Source organism: Eptatretus burgeri, chromosome 2 (genome assembly GCF_056783735.1).
Source record: "Eptatretus burgeri isolate ZD-2024b chromosome 2, Ebu_testis_v1, whole genome shotgun sequence".
NCBI classification, from domain to species: domain Eukaryota; kingdom Metazoa; phylum Chordata; class Myxini; order Myxiniformes; family Myxinidae; genus Eptatretus; species Eptatretus burgeri.
The window spans coordinates 118,624,166-118,649,165 of NC_140962.1; the positions used below are offsets into that span (position 1 = coordinate 118,624,166).

Below are 25,000 nucleotides of genomic sequence, written 5' to 3' on the forward strand. Positions count from 1 at the left end.
CACGATGCATTGAACTTCACGAAGGTTTTATTCACAAAACTCAGCTCCATTATTGGTCTCGTGTGTTGCGCATGAGCACACGGCACTCACGTCAAATCCAAGGAAGGGCAATAAATCACAGTCATGTTACTGGGGCTTCATTTTTCACGTGAAATCGCCGCAAAATACTGGGAAATACTATCAATATGCTGAAATAATACATCTTAATTACAAGGATGGTGATTGTTCTAATTCCTGCATTGCATTTGATTTGTTGATGAAAATAAAATATATGTCTTGTTTGTTCATGTTGTTGGTTCATTTCTTTTAGTCCATGCAGTGGACCAAACAGTAACAACATGACATTAAAAACCTTTCTTCTGACTTAAAGAAATATGGATGAATTTGGTACTAGAATGCAGGAAATTGCATCGAAGACACACCAGAAAGCAAGCTTTTTCTGGGGGGAATGCCCCCAGATCCCCCTAAATTTTTCAGGGGCTTCACGCCCTCAATTCTCAGTCGCTTCACGACCTCACTGGACACATTTTACATTCTCATGCTTTTTCATAATTTGGGGTTGGCAGGCCTGTAGTACAACCCGTTCTGTCTGGGAACAAAATAAGGCGTCATACCCTCTCCCTCCAGCAGGGGTCAGGAGTTAAACCACTTGCACGACTCTGTCTCAAGGGTGGCCTGAAAGTCGCTTTAACCCTCCCCATTCCCCAGTAAAGCATTCGTTCTTAAACTTTTAATATACAGGTTTTATTGTGCAGTATACACGATAACTAATCAGTGATTGTATCTGTATGTGCTCCATCATCAGCAACCCGATTAAGGCCTTTACACCATCCAATCACATAGGTTAGACATTTTATGCTTGTATTAAGAACATTGCCCATTGAGGAATAGCACCGGGAGAGTGGTTCGTGATGAAAGTGAGATGGCAGGCTTATTAAACAGGTATTTTACTTCGATATTTTTTACACAAGAACAGTCAGAAGAATTGCCAATAGCTGAGAGTATCTATTAAGGAGGTGAAGAAGGGCTTTCACAGAAGATCCAGGTTGGAGTGGAGGGGGTAAAGGAACAGCAAGGTAATCTAAGAGGAGATAAGGATCCTGGTCCAGGTAATATGCACCTCAGAGGATTGAGGGAAGTCGCTGAGCAGGTAAGCGAGATGTTATCGGATACTTTCAATAGCTCACTGGAGTCAGGACAGGAACTGGAGGATTGAAGAGAAGCAAATGTAACGCCATTATTTAAGAAAGGATCCAGAGAAGAATTGGGAAACTATAGACCTGTTAGTTTGACTTCAGTTGTGGGGAAGGTGTTGGAGATATTAATTAAGGTCCAGGTGAGGAACCATTCAAACAAATACAAAGCATGCGTTTCAGCATGGGTTTACCAAAGGTAGTTCCTGTCCAACAAATCTTTTAGAGTTCTATGAAGCAGTGTCTGGTGGGTGGATGATGGAAAGGCAGTGGACATAGTATATCTAGACGTTAAGAGGACATTTGAGAAGGTACTACATCGGAGGTTGTTAGCCAAAGTGAGGACTTGCGGAGTGGCTGGTCAGGTAGCTAATTGGATTGCAAGCTGGCTTCGTGGTCGGAAGCAAAGAGTGGCTGTGAGTGGGAGGATGTCTTGCTGGGAGGATGTAAGTAGTGGGGTACCTCAGGGATCAGTACTCAGACCATTACTATTCATTATTTACATCAAAGATTTGGATAGTGGGGTGAAGAGTAAGCTTTCCAAATTTGCAAATGACACAAAGCTTGGAGGTAAGGTGGATAGCAGAGGGGGTGGTAATCAGATTTAGGAAAGTATTGATACTTGTACAGATTGGGCAAAAGCTTGGCAGATGCAATTTAACCTGAGCAAGTGTAAGGTGTTGGGGATGGGAAAGAACAATGAAAATAGAGATTACAGGATGAAAGGGGTAATTTTGGAGCGGGTTACACAAGAGAAGGATCTGGGGGTGGGAATAGATATGGGAAGTAAGCAGGCAGCACAGTGCTAGGCAGCTATAGGTAAAGCAAATAGGGTTTTAGGTTGTATTCGGAGGGAGATCATTTATAAATTAAAAGAGGTGGTGTTAACATTGTGCAGGAATTTAGTGAGGGCCACGTATAGAATATTGTGCGCAGTTTTGGTCACCACAGTTCCGGAAGGACATAGATGCCACAGAGAGGGTTCAGCACAGGGCTACCAGATTGATTCCAGGCCTAGTTAGACTCAGGTATGAGGAGCGGCTGAAGGAGACGGGGCTTTATTCACTAGAAAAGAGGCAGTTGCAAGGAGATATGATGGAGATGTTTAAGATAATGAAAGGTAGACATAGAAAAAGTGCAGATTCATTATTCAAAAGAGTAGACAGTGATAGGACCAGGGGCCATAGCCTGAGAGTAAAGAAGAGGAGAGTTGAGACGGTAGCAAGGTAGGAGACTTTTACTCAGAGTAGTTAATGCAAAGAATGGTCTCCCTGGAAAGGTAACGGCAGTAGAAACAGGAGATAAGTTTAAATTGGAATTAGATGGGTACATGGAAGTTATGGAGATAGAGGGGTTTTGGGTTGTTGGAAGGACTTTTCGGTAGCTTGAGCATTGATCAGTGATTGTGTGCATGTGTGGAGTGCTGTTGGTGGGAGTCTCGTCAAGGGAGGTTGTGTGGTTTATGGTGTGTGTTTTTTAACCAAGCCCATGCCCCCTCCCCTGGAAGAAGAAAAAAAAACTACAAAAAAATACTTAATTTAACAAAAAAAAATTACATTTTCTTCTTTTGATCTTGTGTTGATAAATTAGTGTGGTGTTGATGTGGTGCAGGCATGATGGGCTGAATGGCCTCCACCTGTGTCGAATTTCCATGTGTTTCCTTGTATTTTATGCCTGGTGTTGGCTTAATGGTTAGAGTGGTGGGCTTTGAATCCTCGGGTCCTGAGTTCAAATCTCGCTCAGCTGTTGAATTAATACCAGGTGGGGTTAACTCAGCCTGTCATCCTTCCGAGGTCGGCAAAATGAGTGCCAGCTTGCTGGTATACTGAGTCGGAGTGGTGACCCATCCAGGATTGTGCCCAATAGCCAAGGAGACTGCTTAAGCAGCACCAACGCTCTGCACAGAGTATGGTCTCAATATCCTCCTCCTCCTCCTCCTTGTATCTTCCTTGTGTTATGCAAAGCTCACCATTCATGTGGCATCCAGGGGTCTGCAGTACTGGATTGCCCTTATTGTTATGGGTTCACTTCCCATGGCTGCTCAAAGCGAGGGGTTTCAGTCAAATATAAAGCCTGGTCAGCTATTTTGTGAAATTGGTGTGCCAATCCTACAGGCCTTATGAGCTTCTAACCCCAAAATTCAGGATATGATGATGATGATGATGATGATGATGATTATGAACGTGTTAACCATATGGGCACCAATTGAAGTTGGAGGATACCAGTTGGAAGGATTTTTCCCATTCCACCAATAATAAAACTCAGGAAGCGACAATTCGGGAATAAACACTAATTGGAAGAATATCATTAACGTTTAAAAAAATGAGCCACTGATAATAATCAAACCCATTCCACATGTCATCAAACCCAGGAAGGAAGGGACAGTTCAAGAGTCAGTATAAGTGGAAGAACATGATTAATCATTACAAAATGATTAAAACACAAGTGATAATTAAGAGGACGACTACAACTTATTTTCATGGCACAAATTATTCCCACTATCTTGTTCGGGTCACCTGGTGAAAGCTTTTGGCCCAAGACTTTTACAAACAAGATGGCCAGGCTTGACGTATGTTCGACTGAAGGTGGCAGGAATCTTCTCATAAATAAATGTAATTGTGTGTGTGTGTGTGTGTGTGTGTGTGTGTGTGTGTGTGTGTGTGTGTGTGTGTGTGTGTGTGTGTGTGTGTGTGTGTGTTTGTGTGTATAACATCAATCACGCGAAAACTATTGGGCCAATTGCCACCAAACTTGGTACATGGATCAAGTTTGACCTCCTGGTGAACATGGGGGACTTGGTTTCATCTCCAGTAATGGGGGATCGGGAGGGAAGGTCGACGGAAGTTCTCTATGTATGTGTGTATCGTGTAGCTCCACCCGGTAGTGGTGACAGAGGGTATTACAAGTCAGCTGTGGAGATAACTTGCATTTTTGAACTGGACATGTTCCCAGAGAGTGGGAAGCCCCAAAGCCAAACTCCACTATTCAGGGGAGGAAGGGGGAAAGGGGGGGAGAGTCCGGAGGGAGGGAAAGAGTGGGGTGGGAGGGAGGATAATGGGTGGGGTCTGGAGGGTGGGTGTAGGGTGGGAAGGAGGGTGGGGTGGGAAGAGGGAGGAGGAGGATGGGGTGGGAAGAGGCAGGGGGAGGAGTACGGGGTGGGAGGAGGCAGGGGGAGGTGGGTGGAGTGGGAGAAGGCAGGGAGAGGGTTAGGAGGGGGGAAAAGGGTTGGCAGGAGGGAGAGGAAGAGGAGGGAGAGGAAGAGGTGGGAGAGGAAGAGGTGGGAGGAGGGAGAGGTGGGAGGAGGGAGAGGAAGAGGAGGGAGGGGAAGGGTTGGGAGGAGGGACCTGGCGTTGCCCCGCAATGTCGGGCACCCTTGCGAGTTTGTAATAACTGTTCAGGATACCGGCGATAATATTATCGACTCTTTACAATATATACCATGGGATCATTAATGTTCCTTAACTACTTCCAGCAGACGGGGCTGCCGGCTTTACGTCCATCCCAAGGAAGGTGCACCTTGTGATATTACACCGCACCTGCCCAGCACTAATCGGACAGTTTAAACTCAGGTCGACATTGAACCCACACGAGACAGATCAAATGTAAAAGGGTCAATTCGAACATTCTCGTGTCAAACGGTGATCATTTCGAACAGAATGAACGAAAACAAAATTACACGTGCATTCACCTGTCGGATTGTTCACACGGTCACCTGTCGGATTGTTAACACGGTCACCTGTCGGATTGTTTACACGGTCACCTGTCGGATTGTTCACACGTTCACCTGTCGGATTGTTTACACGGTCACCTGTCGGATTGTTAACACGGTCACCTGTCGGATTGTTCACACGGTCACCTGTCGGATTGTTTACACGGTCACCTGTCGGATTGTTCACACGGTCACCTGTCGGATTGTTAACACGGTCACCTGTCGGATTGTTAACACGGTCACCTGTCGGATTGTTTACACGGTCACCTGTCGGATTGTTCACACGGTCACCTGTCGGATTGTTTACACGGTCACCTGTCGGATTGTTAACACGGTCACCTGTCGGATTGTTCACACGGTCACCTGTCGGATTGTTTACACGGTCACCTGTCGGATTGTTAACACGGTCACCTGTCGGATTGTTCACACGGTCACCTGTCGGATTGTTAACACGGTCACCTGTCGGATTGTTTACACGGTCACCTGTCGGATTGTTCACACGGTCACCTGTCGGATTGTTCACACGGTCACCTGTCGGATTGTTCACACGGTCACCTGTCGGATTGTTCACACGGTCACCTGTCGGATTGTTCACACGGTCACCTGTCGGATTGTTCACACGGTCACCTGTCGGATTGTTCACACGGTCACCTGTCGGATTGTTCACACGGTCACCTGTCGGATTGTTCACACGGTCACCTGTCGGATTGTTAACACGGTCACCTGTCGGATTGTTCACACGGTCACCTGTCGGATTGTTTACACGGTCACCTGTCGGATTGTTCACACGGTCACCTGTCGCATTGTTCACACGCTCACCTGTCGGATTATTTACACGGTCACCTGTCGGATTGTTAACACGGTCACCTGTCGCATTGTTCACACGCTCACCTATCGGATTATTTACACGGTCACCTGTCGGATTGTTCACACGTTCACCTGTCGGATTGTTTACACGGTCACCTGTCGGATTGTTCACACGGTCACCTGTCGGATTGTTTACACGGTCACCTGTCGGATTGTTCACACGGTCACCTGACGGATTGTTCACACGGTCACCTGTCGGATTGTTCACACGGTCACCTGTCGGATTGTTCACACGGTCACCTGTCGGATTGTTCACACGGTCACCTGTCGGATTGTTCACACGGTCACCTGTCGGATTGTTAACACGGTCACCTGTCGGATTGTTCACACGGTCACCTGTCGGATTGTTCACACGGTCACCTGTCGGATTGTTCACACGGTCACCTGTCGCATTGTTCACACGCTCACCTATCGGATTATTTACACGGTCACCTGTCGGATTGTTAACACGGTCACCTGTCGCATTGTTCACACGCTCACCTATCAGATTATTTACACGGTCACCTGTCGGATTGTTCACACGGTCACCTGTCGGATTGTTCACACGGTCACCTGTTGGATTGTTCACACGGTCACCTGTCGGATTGTTCACACGGTCACCTGTCGGATTGTTCACACGGTCACCTGTCGGATTGTTCACACGGTCACCTGTCGGATTGTTAACACGGTCACCTGTCGGATTGTTCACACGGTCACCTGTCGGATTGTTCACACGGTCACCTGTCGGATTGTTCACACGGTCACCTGTCGGATTGTTCACACGGTCACCTGTCGGATTGTTCACACGGTCACCTGTCGGATTGTTAACACGGTCACCTGTCGGATTGTTCACACGGTCACCTGTCGGATTGTTTACACGGTCACCTGTCGGATTGTTCACACGGTCACCTGTCGGATTGTTCACACGGTCACCTGTCGGATTGTTCACACGGTCACCTGTCGGATTGTTCACACGGTCACCTGTCGGATTGTTCACACGGTCACCTGTCGGATTGTTCACACGGTCACCTGTCGGATTGTTAACACGGTCACCTGTCGGATTGTTCACACGGTCACCTGTCGGATTGTTCACACGGTCACCTGTCGGATTGTTCACACGGTCACCTGTCGGATTGTTTACACGGTCACCTGTATTATGCGGCCAATTTGATTGTACATGGGGTAAGACGGCCCACAGTGGGGGTTTTCCCCCCTTTTACACACGTCCGGTGTTAAATGATAAACTGTAACTGTGTTTCCAAATATTTAATGACAAGGTTAGACATTTTTTATTATTATCGTCCTATTATGAGTTTTGTATTCAATGCAGCATATCCAGGTATAAACGTCGAAAGGTCCCGAGCTGTGACGTATAATGTTTTTCATGTACATCGCTCGGGATCCATACGACGACACGTACCAGGTTCCCTACGCGCCCTGTCCTTTTGGGCGGGAAAGCTGCGAATGTTCATGATCCTGAACCCACGGTCCCCCAGAAGCACTTCCCGGGCCCCGTTGTCCTCTGCACCAGATCCGGATGTGGAACCCGGGGAACTGTTCGCGGTGCTTATCCCGAGAACACAAGATTCACAGAGACCGTGCACTCTCGGGCCCTCAATAAATATGCAGATACAATATGTCACACAGTCAGCATTAAATGTTGACTCCAGCGAACTCCTTGCGTACGTATTAAATTTACAAATAAACTCGAGAATCAAAATAACAGCCAGGTGAAATACAATTGTGACGCTATCACGTAACGTCCTTACATCATCGTTACGTTCTTACATCATCGTTACGTTCTTACATCGGCGCAACGTGCTTGCATCATGGATAGTTCGAAAATATATTTCAGTCACGCGTTGTGTAGTGGGTATTTACAATGAAAACAGAAACGGAGCACGAAACGAGCTCATCGCTCGAAATACACCACCTGTGAAACAACCGCCAGATACACCGCAGGGAACATTGTCTCGAGCGTCGGTGGGACGTGCAGTTCAGTCGAGGCCACGATCATTCACTGCAATGCCACTCACTCACTCCACGTATCTTCGTTCACGTTTGATTCATAGTTGACTTTCTACAGAGGGACGACGTGCCACGTGATGTTATAAATTACGCACACATTTCAGGATCAGATACGTCCCAACGTATTGAGGTGTATTCGTTAGTTCGGCTGATGAGTACAACCTTCTCTAAAAGCGTTTTTCTTTATTTCCCTCATTTCATGCCGTGGCATGTGAAGAAGTGTAAAAATTATCCTCATTTCATAGTAGGTGTAATAAATGCAAGTAAAAAAATCGTAAACCATAGTCGCAATGATTAAACAAATAACTCGTTTGTCCGGCGCGCTGTTTCCATGGCGCGGATTTGAAGCTGAAGCTGAACGTGAAGGTGCACGTACCTCTTTTCGCGGTGCGGGGTTTTTACTGTAAGTAAACAGGCGGATAAGCTCACCGCGATTCGGAAGCATTTTTCTATTTGTTGTGTTGTTTGAATCCGTTTCGACGTGCTGAGCCTTCAACATGGATACCGTGTAACTTTTACATACAGTGCGGTATTATTTCTTGTGGTTTTAAAGGAAACTAGAACTGCCACTTTATAACTGCTGGCAGTGATGACTGGGTACCCAGTCCGTCCACCTTTGACACAACGTGAGACTTAAATCATAGTCGCAATTTTCGCATTGAAAGGATAAGCGGTGCCAGAGAAAACATTATTTAATAGTGATACAAACACAGGCCTGCTTCGAGACGGCGTGGAACAGACGAGTTACGAACCGGGCAGCACAAAGCATTCAATTTCGTTATCACTGGCTTCCAGATTCAAATAATACTGGCTCCCAAACTGTGTGACCGATCAGGTTGAAATTTTAAACTTTTGTTTCGCATGTCGCCTGAATTATAAATGTGAAGTTTCACAGATATAGAGGCAGCGGTTCCAGAGTAAACATTAATTAATATTTATCCTTCAATCCAAGATGGCGGCCAAACCATGTGACTTGTGATGTCATAATTTGCACCACGTGTGCAAACACGATGGTGGATGATAACTGTGGTGGAGTCTGCGGGCCTATGGGGAAGGGCATGGTGATGATGCATGGTGGGCGTGGTGATGAGAGGGGTGGCCGTGGGGGGCCGTGGGGTCGGCAAGGGATATGAGGTGTGCACGCCGTCTGAGGCGTCGTAGTAATACTGGAGTCGGCCGGCTCGTGAGTGTCCCGCGTACGGAATAAAGGGGAGCCGCGGGCACAGTACGCCCTGGCTCGCACTCGTGCAACACAGCCCAGCTCGACTGTTCCTCCGCTTCGTGTCTGCCTGCTAAGCATCTCCCAATTCAGTACAGTACAATAACTGCAATTTTTCGCTTCTCCAGGTGAAGCAGTTCCAGAGAAAACATTATTTAATATTTTTCTTAAAACCAACATGGCTGCCAAACCCTGGGCCCGATCCCGTTGAAATTTCAAACCCTCATTCCGCATGAGTGGTCCACCATAAAGGTGATGTTTCACTTTTATTGATGCAGTAGTTCCAGAGTAAACATTAATTAATATTTTTCCTTCAATCCACTATGGCTGCCAAACGTTGCGTCGTACCTCAAAAGGGGGTGAGAACTTTTTATTCTTCATGGAGAGGCGGTCATAGTGGTGGAGTTTCACCTGGATCTGTTCAGTCGTTTCAGAGAAAAAGACGTTTAAAGATATTATTTTTCAATCCAAGATGGCTGACGAACCATGTGACTTGTGACATCACAAATTTAGATTCTGCTTCCAACTGGGTAGTGGAACACGTTTGTGAAGTTTCGTGTTAATCGGTAAAGGTGCGTTTTTCTATCCAAGATGGCCGCCAAACCATGTGACGTCTGACGTCATAATTTTTACCACGCGTGCAGACACGATGGTAGATGATAATTGCAACTTTTCGATTTGTTAGGTTAAGCGGTTCCAGAGAAAACATTATTTAATATTTTTCTTAAATCCAACATGGCGGCCAATCCGTGTGACTTATCAATTCGAAATTAACAAACTTATATCGCCTACGTGTCCCGAATATAGTTCTGAAATCTCTCCTTCATTGGACCAGCACTTCTGGAGAAGATGTTTGAAGGTTTTAGGGTTTTTTCAAGATGGCCGCCAAACCATGTGACCGATCAAGAAGAAATTAACAAACTTGAGAAAGGACCTCATGTGGAATATATGTGTGAAGTTTCGTCTTAATCTGTCTTGCCCTTCTGGAGAAGAAGATTTTTAAAATTTATTAATTTTCAATCCAAGATGGCTGCCGAACCTTGTGACCTATGATATCATAAATTTAAATTCTGCTTTCCATCGTCGACCCGAACAAGTCTGTGAAGTTTCGTGTAAATCGGATAAGGTCTATTTTTCGATCCAAGATGGCCGCCAAACCATGTGACTTCTGAGGTAAAAAATTTTTACCATGTATGCAGACTTGAGGTTGGAAGGCACTTGCAAATTTTCACTTCGATGGCTTATGAAATTCCAGAGAAAACATTATTTAATATTTTTCTTAAATCCAACATGGCGGCCAAACCATGTGACCTATTACTTCGAAATTAACAAACTTGCATCGCATACATGTCACGAATATAGTTCTCAAATCTCGCCTTCATTGGACCTGCGGTTCTGGAGAAGATGTTTGAAGGTTTGAAGGTTTTTTCAAGATGGCCGCCAAAGCATGTGACCTATCAACAAGAAATTAACAAACTTGAAAGAGGGCCTCAGGGGGAATGTGCCTGTAAAGTTTCGCCTCAATCTGTCTGGCCCTTCTGGAGAAGAAGATTTTTTAAAGAAAAACACTAAAAAACAAGATGGCGGCCGAATTACGTTCATCGATGACGTCAAGAAAAACATTTTCGTCGGTGACTTGAGGAGTAGATTACGCTCAAAATTTTTCAGATTTTTCCCATACGGCGTTCTACTTGACGAATTTTCACCGGTATATCGCTTCACCTATGACGTCACGAAAAATCACTCGTGTTCCCCATAGGAAGCTTAGTAAAATGTATCAAACGAAAAAATTTTCCATTGCATGGTTTCCGAGATACAGATGTCCAAAGTTTATCGTTTTTTTCAAGATGGCGCCCGCACCACGTGACCAATGACGTCATAATTATAACTTGATTGTGCTATCAAAAAAGATACATCCTATGGTGAAAATTTCGTGTCGATCGGACTTAGTGTTCCAGAGAAAATGATTTTTAAAGCGAAAAAGGGTGCAAAATGCCGGCGGAAAAAGAATAAATAAACAGAAGAAAAACAATAGGGTACCCTGTACTCACAGGGTACCCTAATAACCGCACACAGTTCAACAGAGCTACACAAGCGAACACGTGAGTGTCATCCCCATAACGTTCTCTGATTCATCCGTTTAAAACATTCCTATCCGTATGCTTATGATGTGGTCCAGCAATGTATTTACATTAAATACATTTACCTATTAAATCTCAATGGTTTAGTCAAAGTAACCCGGTCGGGGATTGTACAAGACGTAAGGTTCTAATACAGTACAGCGTCATATTGAGTGTGTGACGTCACGTGTTCATGGTTAATTTTTGACCTCCGCCACCGAAGGTGAAAGGAGTTTGTTTTCACCCCTTTCTGTCTGTCTGTCTTTGTGTGCAGCATAATCTCAAAAAGTTGTGCACGGATTCGGATGAAACTTGCTGGACAGGTTGGCAGTGCCACTGGGAAGAATTGATTCAATTTTGGTGAAAATCCGAATCTGTATCTGGATACGAGAATTATTTAATTTTCAAAGTGATTCTTCACCATTGAGAGATTGGGCCAAAAACGATATATAGCATGATATTTCAAAAATGTATTGGGGCCAGATATGTTCTCATGGACCAGGAATTACGTGGCGGAGGTCTGGGATCTACCGTGTGTCCTTCTTGTTTTTGTGCGTTAGGTCATTAAGCATAACCTATTGTAGCGGCCACGGGTACCGAAATACTAGCTTGTCACTCGGGGGGGGGGGGGGGGAATTAATCCCCGGTTGTCCTCGGAAGAGCCGGACCTGGGGCCACCGTTCACAATTAACGTTGTGGTACGGTGGGTTATTTTAAAACCACGAACGCCACCCAGTTACCACGAGTTCCAGTGTCCACCATCTAATTATGCCGTTTAACTAGAGGTCACGTGGTTACCTGAGCGGGGAGCGCGCCCTCGGCAAAGCAGCAATGTTATCTCAATTAGATTTTAATTAGGGCGGCCGAGCGTTTTAACCGCTGGTGCATGCCGACTATTCTTGGTCAAATCTGTGGTAATTACCTGCCAGTCTAACTAGGTTCGGACAATGCTTGGCCAATGGAAGGAAAGGGCAAACACGGACAGGTTGGAAGTCAACAAACGATTTATTAAAAATAAAAAAAAACTATTTTCTGAGGTAAATAAATGAGTATATTCCAAAGCTGTCGAAATGAATAATTAATTACTCAGGCAAAATCCATCAAAACGACAAGAGAGAGACAGAGAGCATATGCTTATCGGGGGAGGGGGGGTTGACTTGCAGCTAAACACAGACAAGGTTACCCAGCAGATCATTCAGGGGGGAGGGGGGAGAAAGTCGTCCTACTCAACAGAGAGTAGTTGTCCGTGAAGTGAAAACGTCCTGCAATGTGTGCGTGCGTGTCACATCCGTCGCCAGCACCCAGCCTTGCCGTGCACCCTTTCGCGAACAGCCTTGAACGCCAGTCGATGTCTGGGAGGGCACCAAGATCGTCTGTCGCGGGTTTATACCCTGGTGCTGTGACACGGGCAGCACTTCACACTTCACGAAACTGGTGACGTCCAGTGACCCACACGGTCCATTGGTGACTGACCCGCGCCTCACACGTTGGTGACCGACCCGTGCCTCACTCGTTGTCGGCGCTGCTCACACCCACACGCGCACCACACACTCGCTTGCTTACTTGCACATTTCCTCTCTGGCTCGTTTCTTCCATCTCGTGCTTCAACTCTCGTTTCTTTCTCGGCTCGCTTGCCCACTTCTTGCTCGCTTCTCTCCTCCTTTTCCTCTCTCGCTTTCTTTCTCATTCCCTTCTCCTTCCTCTTACTTCTCTCTCCTCAGAACGGACCTCCAATTCGTTTTTATATCTGCAGCCCGTCTTAGCGGGCGCAGAGTCCCCTGGGACTCACCCTGCCCCACTTGCGCACCATGACGACCCGTGTGCTCTCAAAAAAGGCGGGCATCGGCGCTCGCGAAAGAAATATGTGCATATACGTTGCTGAGGAAAAATAAGGGTGGGTGCCGGCGCTCGCGAAAGAAATGTGTGTAAACGTGTCTGTCGTAAAGAAAAAAAGCTTCCCGTAAGAGAGGGGATCTATTCTTTACCCTTCTCAACGTATCACGTTTAAAATCCCATTAGACATTGGGATGGGCTAATCTGAACATGCATTTAAGGAAATAACTGTCTGAGGACCTGGATGTGTGGATGCATTCATCAGACCGGATTCTGAAATCCGTAACAATATCATTCTCTTTACACACCCACCTCCACTCCTCACTTTTCTCTCTTTTTCTTTTTTTTTCATATCTCTTTCTCTTTTTCTCTTTTCCTCTCTCTCATTCACCCCCTCCTTGTACACCTCTCTTTCTGCCCCCCCCCCTCCTGCAGTGGACAGCAACATTTGGTGAGGCACTGCTCTCCCCTCCTCCCTCCATCCTATCCTCTCCTCTCTCTCCCCTCCCTGCGCCTCACCTCTCTCCCCTCCCTGTGCCTCCTCTCTCTCCCCTCCCTGTGCCTCATCTCTCTCCCCTCCCTGTTCCTCCTCTCTCACCTCCCTGCTCCTCATCTCTCTCCCCTCCCTGTGCCTCCTCTCTCACCTCCCTGCTCCTCGCCTCTCTCCCCTCCCTGCTCCTCACCTCTCTCCCCTCCCTGCTCCTCACCTCTCTCCCCTCCCTGCTGCTCACCTCTCTCCCCTCCCTGCTGTGCACCTCTCTCCCCTCCCGGCTCCTCACCTCTCTCCCCTCCCTGCTCCTCACCTCTCTCCCCTCCCCTCTCTCCCCTCCCTGCTCCTCACCTCTCTCCCCTCCCTGCTCCTCACCTCTCTCCCCTCCCTGCTCCTCACCTCTCTCCCTCCCTGCTCCTCACCTCTCTCCCCTCCCTGCTCCTCACCTCTCTCCCCTCCCTGCTCCTCACCTCTCTCCCCTCCCTGCTCCTCACCTCTCTCCCCTCCCTGCGCCTCATCTCTCTCCCCTCCCTGCTCCTCACCTCTCTCCTCCTCCCTGCTCCTCACCTCTCTCCCCTCCCTGCTCCTCACCTCTCTCCCCTCCCTGCTCCTCACCTCTCTCCCCTCCCTGCTCCTCACCTCTCTCCCCTCCCTGTGCCTCCTCTCTCACCTCCATGCTCCTCACCTCTCTCCCCTCCATGCTCCTCACCTCTCTCCCCTCCCTGCTCCTCACCTCTCTCCCCTCCCTGCGCCTCACCTCTCCCCTCCGTGCGCCTCACCTCTCCCCTCCGTGCGCCTCACCTCTCTCCCCTCCCTGCGCCTCACCTCTCCCCCCCCCCCGCGCCTCCCGTCTCCCCCCTCCCTGCGCCTCACCTCTCCCCCCCTCCCTGCTCCTCACCTCTGGCGGTAGTCTGGGACTACCGCCTTCTGGCGGTAGTCCCAGGAGGGTCACGACTGAATTGTCCGTCCGGTGGGCGTGTCGCGATTCGAGTTGCGTGGCCGATTGCACGCCGGCGGGCGCGAATTCGCAACACTGTCAGCGAGCGGGAAACAAACTCTCCCGTCTCCAAGCTAAATTCACGGGGATCGGACCAGGGGTGTGTGAGGCGACCCCCCCCCCCGTTCCCCCCAAATTACGAGCATAGCTAAATTAATCTCTTACGAAAAATAAGATGGAGGCTCAAGGCGAGCGGGTGCCGGGGGTAGAAATGTATGTGTGTAGTAATGTAGGATTCATGGTTCAGGACGGTACTTGTAATTTCAATCCGTGGGGAAACTCAACCCAATATTCTGAGCATGAACTTTGCCGGCAAACTGAGTCGCAAAATGGCGGCGCGATCGCACCTCGGCGCAGCACAGAGCGAGCGGCTATTTATGGCGCGGCGAATGGCGCGACACGAGGCGAGCGCTCCCAACAGCCGTTTCAAACCACGTGAGCATGGCAGGCGAGGCAGGCGGACATCGGCGGGCTTCGGAAACAATTAAAGGAAGAGTGGACAACAAAGCTGGAGGAGCAAAAATGGAAACACAATTTGGAAGTAAAGCAACTGTAGGAGGAGGTAAAAAGAGGACAGGAATATCAGGAACACCTAAAGAAAAAGGCATGGTTTGGAGTATGCGGAGATGATCAGGAAAAGAGAACAGATGAGAGAGGAAAGGGATGCGGTAGGCAAGGGAAGGGAGGAAGAGAGGAAGAAAAAATGGAAAAAAGCTTCTGAGATACTGGAACACGAAATCAAAGAGAGGGGACTACAAAACGAGCTGAGGATGTTGAGAAAGGAGAGGACAAGAACGGAGAATGAAACGTTAAGGAACCACACTGAGCAGATCGAACAGCTGGAAGCCAAAGCAAGGTCGGAGTGTGTGGAGATGAGAAAGGAATTTGAAAAGAAAGCTTCTGAGTTACAGAAACACCAAAACAAAGAGACGGAATTACAAAACGAGTTGAGGATGGTGAGAGAAGAAAGAACTACAGCGGAGAATGAAACGTTGAGGAACCACACTGAGCAGATCGAACAATTAGAAGCCAAAGCAAGGTCGGAGTGTGCGGAGATGAGAAAGGAATTTGAAAAGAAAGCTTCTGAGTTACAGAAACACCAAAACAAAGAGACGGAATTACAAAACGAGTTGAGGATGGTGAAAGAAGAAAGAACAACAGCGGAGAATGAAACGTTAAGTAACCACACTGTACAGATCAAACAGCTGGAAGCGAGGGCCAGATTAAAGAATGAGGAACAAGAAAGGGTACTGAAAGAACAAGGAATGAGACGGGAGAAAGAAATCAGTCAATTAAAGGAAATAACGAGATTGCAGAATGAGGAACAAGAAAGACAGTGGAATAAAAAACACAAAGAAGAACGAATGAGGCAGGAGAAGGAAGTCAGCCAACTGAAGGAAATAACGAGATTGCAGAATGAGGAACAAGAAAGACAGTGGAATAGAAAACTGAAAGAGTATGAATTTGAAACTGAACGACAAAAGGAAAAAAATAGGTTGGAGTACGAGGAGAAAGTGAAGGAGCAAGGAATGAAGCAGGAAGGATAAATCAGGCGATTGAAGGAGACAACGAGATTGGAGAGGGAAGAACGAGAGGAACAATGGGATAGAAAACAAAAGGAACATGAAGCCGAGGTTGACCAATTGGAAGAAAAAGCAAGGCTGGCGTGCGAGGAGATAGACTAAGAACAGCGAATGAAACACAAAAGGGAAATTAACCAAATGAAGAAAACCATGAAACTGGAGAAGGAAGGACAGGAGAGGAAACAAGGAAGAGTAGAGAGAGAACAGTGAATGAAACTCAGGAAAGAAATGAGCCAATTGAAAGAAACGATGAGATTGGAAAATGAGGAGCAGGAGAAACTGTGGGGTAGAAAACAAGAACAATGTGAGTTTGAAATTGAACAACTAAAACGGGGAGCAAGATTGGAGTCCACGGAGATTGAAAAACTCCGGAGGGACAACGAAGAACTCAGGAAGTTCCGAGAGGAGGAACGACTCAGAAGGAGCCAGGAAGTAGAACAACGCAATAAGGTGGGAGGTGTGACAGCACCACAAGGAGCAATGTCGGTGGTGCAGGACTTGATCGACGCCACTCGTCGGATGAAGGAACAGTTAGGACCAACCCTAATAAAGGAGACAAAAATAAAAATGGAGAAGAGGGAAGCAACAGAGACAAAGAAGGAAGTAGAAGTATTGCCAGAGACACGGGAGATAGACCGAGTCGAGAATGAATTAAATAAAACGGAGGAAACAGAGACGAGGATCCAGGAAGAAACTAATAGACACGAAGAGGCAACAGAAATAAAATGTATAGAGACTCGGGAGATAGAAAAAATAGAGAGACTGCACGATAAGGACGGGGTTGGGGACGAGCACACACACACTTAGTTAGTGGAGGATAATGGGGGCGAGCTGGCAGAACGTGTGGGGACCCGGTGCAAGCAGCTGGATGGCCTCCTTCAGGAACGGAGGGAGACTCTTCTCCCTTGAAGCGAGTCACGACCAGGTGGGTTCGGTCGTGCCGAGCGGAGTCGAGGGGGCGAGTGCTGCAAACGGGTGCACGTGCAGCTTGGGGGGGTGTAGAGTCCCCGGGAACCCTTGAGGGGACACAAATCCCCAGTGTGGTTGTGCAGGTGTGTGTGTTTGCGAGTGTGCGGAGATGCGTGCTTTCCGGCACGCATTGTGCGAGTGAGACCCCCTGTGTGAGTGAGAGGGTCCGTGTGAGGGAGACAGCGTGTGTAAGGTCGCTGTATGTGAGGGAGATGACTGTGGGCATGCGGGAGCACGCAACCGCGTCTCCCGGGGTGAGTGTGATGGAGTGGAGTCTGAGCATTGTAACACGCAAGTGTGCGTGGATTGAATGGAGACGACGACGGCGACAGAGGGACAAAGGCCGAGTAGCGGCCGTAGTTGCTTTGGGGACCGCGCCGGGTTTGCCCAGCGGCGAGCGCGAGGTTCTGGCCGTGCAACGCACGAGGCCGCCACGTGCTCGCTTGCGGGAGTGAAACCCGGTCCGGAAACGCCAGCGGTGGATGTTGCCGATCCCGCGGACAGACAAAGGTTAGGCTTGGATTACGGATTTGGACCGGATGGGTTCTCTACGCGAGCTTGTGTTAAGCTCCAACGGGCAGAGCACATGTGTTCGCTTGGGGAACCCCTCGAAACGCGATGCTTGTTTTTTTTTTTAATGCGCCGGGTGACGTCATGGCTGCGTGTATGGTTGGAATCCGGCCGGAGGGTGAATCCCTGCCGGATGGTACCATCCAAGAGGGACAAGGGACGCGAACAGCTGCCATGACGTCACGCCAAAGGTGCGTGGCTGTGATTTGCCGCGCTGGTGCGCAGGTTGCGAGTTGCCGCGCTGGTGCTGCGCAATAAAAAAAATAAATAAAAAGCAAGCCTCGCTTCGGGTGAACAGGATTCCCGGGCAAGGGGTGGAAGACCCCCTGGCCCGGGCACAGCATGGAACTACTTCGGGGGAAGGGTTAGTGTTGGTTAGACCAGTCTCATGGGGCAGGGGTCAGTCCTCATGGGGCCCGTGGAATGGATTGGTTAGAGGGATTGTAGTTGAGATTTCGGATGGGAAAATGGATTTTTAAAGATTAGAGACAGTGACAGACTGTGGATGGGTAGTGGGGACGTAGCTTAGCTACGTAGTGTTAAAAGGAACGTGCTGTAGTTTAAGGGACGACATGGGAGCACGAGGTAGGTCGGGGATTTAGTGAGCAGGATGGCTGAGTTCAGCGGTGGGTGTTGGAGAGTTGTGAGGTGGAGACATGCTGAGTGAGTGAGGCCAGCGGGTCTGTGTGAATGGAGCGAATGGGGAATGCATGGTGCGATGAGTAATTGGTGGGAGGAGTGACTCCCGCCCAAGGAACCCCGGGGTTAGAGTAAAATGAGTTAGGGGGTAAGTCAAATTGACAAAAATTTAAGTCGTTTTGTTGTTGGTGGGAAAGTAGGCTCGATACCCATTTGGAGGGGTGCAGGAACCCTGTTGAATTGCTGCGAGCGTGGCTGCGAAAGCTTAGTATCGCTGAGTGGGTACCCCGGGCACCGGGCTAGCCGGCCGCGGTAGGCCAAGGGCCCATGGGGGGGCCGGGATAGCGTAGTGGGCACGGGTGCGCCCTCATGATGCGGGGCCCGGGGCGCCATTAGCCGCGTGGGCAGTGTTGTGGGCACGGGTGACCCTCAGAAAGGGGCCCGGGAAGCCAGCCTGCCACGTGAGCGTTTCAGGGGAGTTGCCATAGAGGGCACTCCCCGGTGTTTCGGGAACTGGTAGGCTCGGAGGCAGTGTAGTGCCCGGGGGTGCCATAGCTGGAGAATCGGCAGAGGGTAGTGCCTGCCAAAGGAGCCATGCGTCCCAGCCATGAGACCGTGTGAGGGCACGGAAGGAAAATTGGGGGGCAAGGCCCAAAATTGTGAGGACACCAACACAGGCGACGGGAATCTGGGTTGTTAGAACCGATAGCTTAAGCGAGAGGCGCTTGTTGAAAGCCCCGGTGTAGTTTAAAGGTTAATGGATAGGGTAGATTAGGAAGTGTACCCCTCCGCACCATCCATCCCTTCGCTTTCGTTGTGGGCCGCTGGACCCACTTTTGGTTTAAGATCGCTGAAGTCTGGGGAGACCATCTTGAGGCTTAGATTGGGCCTCGACGCAGGACGCTAGCTCTCCCTTATTCCCCTCTGGGAAGGGAACTTAGGGGTTGGGCGTAGGTTCGGAAGACTATAGGTTAGCCGAACAATGACGATAAAGGGGGTTAGGTGACGAATTATAGTGGGGAGGCAGGAAGAGCAAAAAAAAAAAAAAGTTGGGGCTAAATTGGGTTTTACAAATTAAGGGAGTGGGTATGGACAGTGACAGGCAAAGGCGATAGGTGGGACGGAGACGGGTAGGTCGGTCCGAGCCCGCCTTCTGAGTGGCCAGCACCACCGCACTCCCTCCACCGACCTCCACTGAAAGGCAAAGGCTGGCCAACTTCGTCTGCCGGCTGTTTTTACTGCAAGGCCTGTGCCGGCCCACTTCATCGGCTGGCTGTTTGCTACGAGGCCTGTACCGGCCGGATCGTCTGCAGCTGTTGCTTCAAGGCCTGTGCCGGTCGGATCGTCCGCCGGCTGTGTTTGCCTGCAGCGGCCCTGTCTGCCGGCTTTGTTTGCCTTGTCCACCTTTGCCATGCCATGCCCACTGCCCAGGTTCACCAGCCCCCGTTCTGTTTTGATTTGCCTCTCCCCCCTCCCCCCATTTGTTCATTCCATGTGCGCCAGGATCCGCGAGCAAGTTGCAAGGACTGTCCTGTTGGCAGCTACAACACGGGCCTGCAGTGGCGGCCCGTGCACCGGTTTTCTTTTGACTTTTTCTGCCTGCAGAGTCCATTGATCCTGGGCCATGGTTAGTGTAAATTATAAGGTAAAGGTGTTAAGATGTACTGTAAATATGAGTGCGCCCCCGGCATGTATATGTTAGCGCCGGCAATTTTATTAAAGTCGTCTGTATGAGTGGGTTTGTTTAGTTAGTTACTCAGCCCTCAGTTTATTTATTTTGGGTGACATGAATACCATGAATGTCGCACTCAGGGATCCGAAGGTAAAACATACTCGGGGAGAACTACACGTGATGGCAAACGAGAATTTGACGACTCGGGACGAGTCTGTAATAAGGGGAGGGGGTAGTGTTACGGTTGTGGAAATTCGCATTACACCATAAAGAGTCCTCAAGTGAGATATATCGGTAAGTTCATGTGTAGTTAGCCCAAACCCGTTGTATAGAGGGAATATATGTGATTTATCGGGCTGCGATTCTTTGAGTTAGCCGTTTTTCTGTTCTATCGTTATTTTGGACCGTCCGAAGACTTCAAACGAAGGCCCCGTGAAAGGCCTACAACGGCGCGCGAGTTTTCCTGCCTTTTTTGCGGCGCCGGGGGCTGACGGGAGAGGCTGCGAGAGCTCGCTGGCGATTGGTGGATACGGGGTGTGAGGCGGCCATGAGGAGGAAACGCCCCTTTTCGAGGAGCTCCTCGAAAGGGCTGGAGGAGAGGCGGAGCCGAAAACGGGACGGAGCAATGGGCAGAGCCCCGTGCTGCGATGGGCGAGCCCCACCCCATAAAGGACGGACACTGGCGGGGCGCGCCCTCTTCTCTTCGTCCTGGAGCTGGTCTTGTCGTTCGTCTTGGCTCGTCTCGCCTGGTGGTCTGGTCTGGTCTTCTGTCGGTGCGGTCCCGAGACCCCGCTGGCGGGATGGAGCGTCTGCCATTCCCCTCTCCCGACCCCGAGCATCAACGGTTTCCCACCCCGCCCCCCCCACTTTATCTGCGCTGAGATAGCGCCGGAAACCCCGTCCGTGGCGTCGAGCGGCTAACACGTGCCGACGCGAAGCACGAGCTCACCGACCATGCCGGAGGAGTTGGGAGCTGAGGTCGCGGGAGGAGGACTCGACGCGCGCAGGGAAGTTACTACTTTTCTTTTCTTTGCTTTTTGTGTAAGTGTGTGTGTGTGTGTGTGTGTGTGTGTGTGTGTGTGTGTGTGTGTGTGTGTGTGTGTGTGTGTGTGTGTGTGTGTGTGTGTGTGTGTGTGTGTGTGTGTGTGTGTGTGTGTGTGTGTGTGTGTGTGTGTGTGTGTGTGTGTGTGGCGCCATCCGACAAGTAGAACTGTGTAAGTGTGCCAGAGTAAGTCGTATTCGGTTGTAGTTCTTGCTTTTGTTCTTCCTTTTGACTGTTGCTGACTGTGAATACGTGCTTGTGAAATAAATATGCATTGTGTGAACTGTTTTCCCGTTTCGCTTCGTCTTTTCCTTGAATTGAATCTCCATCTTGCATCACGTAAGGGATTCGTAGTGGGTTTCAACATCCCGGTAATTAATCGGAACTGTCAAAGCCGACGATAACTCCGCTCGCTTATCCCTGTAATATGGAACGGACCACTTAAGTGGTTCGTGTCCGGAGTCAGCCTGTGGCGTGGTCCCATCCCTCGGCAGATTACCCGCGCGGGTACTTAGGTATATCGACATTCGGCGATTCATCCTATTTCGCATGGGTAGACTGCCTACTGGGTGGTGGTGGGGTTAAACCCCCACCCGTGACTGGTTTCTGGCGGTAGTCCCAGGAGGGTCACGACTGAATTGTCCGTCCGGTGGGCGACATGTCGCGATTCGAGTTGCGTGGCCGATCGCATGCCGATGGGCGCGAATTCGCAACAATATTATAACCGCACTAGAAATCGAAGTGTCAACATCACCATCATACCGAAGAAGAAGAAAAAAAAAAAAAAACAGGGAGTCTGGAACACTGACACTAACCATTACCTTGACGTGTTTCGACTTATGACTAACGTACAAGTAACGTGTGTCGACGTGTGTCAACGATCGCGTAACGTGCCTAAAACTTATGGCCTGCATTATGTGGAACGTGTGAGTCATATGCTGGCATACGTCGAAAAATTTCAAGCATGGAAAATTTGTCTCACACCTCGGCGTACAAAGACGTATGCCAGCGTACTACGAAAAAAAAAGCCAGCGTACTACGACGTATGCCAGCGTGCTCTTAACGTATACAAACTTACCCATAACGTATTCGACGTGTGCCAGCATTTTCGCCAAATTTTGCATACGTCAGGCATTCGCTGGCTAAATCGTCAAGGTGTGACAGGGCCTTTAGGCATGTGTTCACAAGACGCTCGCTAAACGCCTTTCATAAGTTTTGCTCGAAGAGTTTTGTTAGTCCTCAGATTGCCTTTGAAAACCCATCAGCTATTTTGAACTCCATTTAATTTTCCACAATATATTCAAAACAGGGTACAGTGTTGGTTGTTAGTCGTAGTAGTAGTAGTCCTAGTAGTCAGTGTCACATGATCTCTGCCATGCTGTTGATTTCATCCATTGTGCTTCCGATCCACTGACAGTCTTCATGTGGTATCAACACCAGCCTTCATGAGTGAGGCTCTTTATTTATTTATTTATTTTCATGCTACGCTCATTTGTTGTTTGATAGTAGGTGGAAATGTGTTCGCTGGCCCTATTTCCTCCACCTCCGCCTCGTGGTCATGTGACTCTGTGTGAGAGAAACAACGAATTGATTGCTGTTGATGTGGAAGACCCACAGTTCATGGATCAGGTATACCTTGAACGGTACAGTGGCTGTTTTGGCTAATTTTAAGAACATTGCAGACAGCTTTATAATGTGCACATTTTGCAGGATCGAAGGCAGTAAATATTATATTCCATCAGATTAATAGAGGATTTTGCTGTTGTACCGGGATGTACAATATACTATTAGAGAGATATATGACAAGTCAATTAAAGAGTTCTGCATTGCTGCTAATTTTGCACTTGCTTGCCTTCCTCTCCAGATTCCACGCCTCTCCTTCCCAACAGTTTCCTTTCCACGGGATAGTGTGCGAACGGCTTCAGGTCCTGAAAGTACCCTCCACGCAGCATTTTTGAACCAACCGTGCAATAGCTTCTGGAGGAAAACTGCCAGAGCATGGTACATTTTGCAAAAGTCTGTTTTGACACTTCACTTTCATTTGATCGGACTGGAAATTGAGCAGGAGAAGATCTGTGAGAGAGGTTCTTTGAATGCTTTAACCTTTTTGTTTCAATTGCCTTCCACTCATCACCCTGGAGTCGATGATTGAGCTTTATTAGTTTGTCTTGGCAATGCAAGAGTGCATTTACTGTCCTTTGTTTACTAGTCAGTTGTACCCTTTTCAGACTTGTGATTCTAATGTGCATTGAATCTCCTCGATTTGCTTTGGGTTTATTAATTAATAATCTTTGCTTCAAAATTCACCTTAAAATATTACATATAATCAGAACCACACAAAAGCGGTTGACTCATTCAAATGAAACCTCCAAGTGAGGTTGGCCTGTTTGTGTTTCATCTGAACCCCTTATCTCTTGATTCAGGAAACCCAGGTTCAAGTCCCTTATACCATTGTGTTTGGCCATTGTCTACTAATGTCCTTGTAGTATCTCTAAAAATTGCACAAATTCGATAGTCAGATGTTGATGTGATTTGAAACCCTTTGCATCAACCCCCGCTCGCTCTTGGTGGCACACCAAGTAATGTCCTTTTCCTGTGGGAACCCAATATGGAGATTTCAAGTAATAAGTGGACAGCAGGACGTTGAAAGGACTTTCGTGATCATGTTATATTTAATTCTCTTCCCCCCCCCCACACTCTTCCTCTTCCTTTATCGTGTGGCAGTCATGTGCTTTACAGTGTGGGTGAATGACATGCACGATGCTCTATACGAAATTTAATTCACAATTCATTAATGCATGACTATACCCTGCTGTAGCTGATTCATGTAATTGCTGCTCATGTCAATGCAGATGATGAAATTATATAATGTAGTTGAGATAAAATCATATACTTGCTGGGAGGTTTCTCTTTTGTCTTTTAAAGTTCTAGAGATTAGGAGCGAATGGTAAGAACCCAATTTAACATGTTCTGATGAAAAATTTATGTCATGAGCCCCACTGTGTCTCCTTTCTCCTCTCCTCCTGTTTTCTCCCCCCCCCCACTCACACCATCCTCCCCCCTCCCACTCCCCATACCCTGAACCCACTGCACTAGGACAATTGTACCCTGTTTAAAGTGCTTGGTTCTGGGAAGGATCTCTGAATTGAGATGGTTGCTGAAATTTTTTTCCCCCTTTTTAATCTCGATCTGAGGAAGCACTGGTTGATGAAAACGTGTATTTAACACCTGATCACAAAACCGTATTGAATTCAAAACCTTTTCCCTTGTTGCTAGGGGTTGACAGGATTGGGCTAAAGGTATGCTCACTCTTCTTTGAGCTCTCTTGCCTGAGTTTTAATATTTGCCCTGCTGTAAGCTGTCGTTCCGGTGTTTCACAGGCAGTGTGATTCATCAATGTGTGTGTGTGTCGTCCCTTGAACGGACGCTAAACTAGGAGTCCCATCTGCTGGCATTTGTTGATGGGCGATAAAGATCCCACGATATCCTTAGCGAACATTAGTCAAGCTATCGCCGACACCATGAACAAATTTCAAATTCCTGCCCTTATCTACAGGGCACATTGCATCAGCGGCACAGCTGTGCCCTCAGCCAATGATGCTACCCCGCAAGCTTGGGTTGCATATGAAAGAAGAACCATGTTGCTTTGTGACGACCCAAGCTGGATGTCACATCACAAACTTTATTTTGCCGGTTTCCTGAACATGCACATAATCGTGCTTGCGCATCGATTGGCTTTAATTTTTTGGTCTGAAATTTCAAATTATATACCTATGATATGTGTGTATGTACATACAGTGGGGAGAACAAGTATTTGATACACTGCCGATTTTGCAGGTTTTCCCACTTACAAAGCACGTAGAGGTCTGCAATTTTTATCAAAGGTACACTTCAACTGTGAAAGACAGAATCTAAAACAAAAATCCAGAAAATCACATTGTATGATTTTTAAATAATTAATTTGCATTTTATTGCATGAAATAAGTATTTGATACAACAGAAAAACAGAACTTAATATTTGGTACAGAAACCTTTGTTTGCAATTACAGAGATCAGACATTTCCAATAGTTCTTAACCAGGTTTGCACAG

General features: G+C 48.2%; 2 protein-coding genes across 4 annotated transcripts in view; one reads left to right on the forward strand and one right to left on the reverse strand.

Annotated features, from left to right (window-relative positions):
* LOC147032927 (uncharacterized) overlaps positions 1-7,481 on the reverse strand; it is a 31,859-nt gene extending 24,378 nt beyond the window's left edge. Inside the window, exon 1 of one of the 3 annotated variants that reach the window (XM_085870948.1) lies at positions 7,169-7,481. In XM_085870948.1, coding sequence (XP_085727074.1) covers positions 7,169-7,220 — 52 coding nt within the window. In that variant the 5' untranslated portion in view covers positions 7,221-7,481. The remainder of the gene's footprint in view (positions 1-7,168) is intronic. The other 2 variants (XM_085870949.1, XM_085870947.1) reach the window with 2 other exon arrangements.
* Positions 7,482-8,062: 581 nt separating this feature from the next.
* Positions 8,063-25,000, forward strand: part of AAAS (aladin WD repeat nucleoporin) — an 89,915-nt gene continuing 72,977 nt past the window's right edge. Inside the window, exons 1-3 of the mRNA XM_085870945.1 lie at positions 8,063-8,179; positions 22,417-22,539; positions 22,775-22,911. Of these exons, the coding sequence (XP_085727071.1) occupies positions 22,426-22,539; positions 22,775-22,911 (251 nt within the window). The 5' untranslated portion in view covers positions 8,063-8,179; positions 22,417-22,425. The remainder of the gene's footprint in view (positions 8,180-22,416; positions 22,540-22,774; positions 22,912-25,000) is intronic.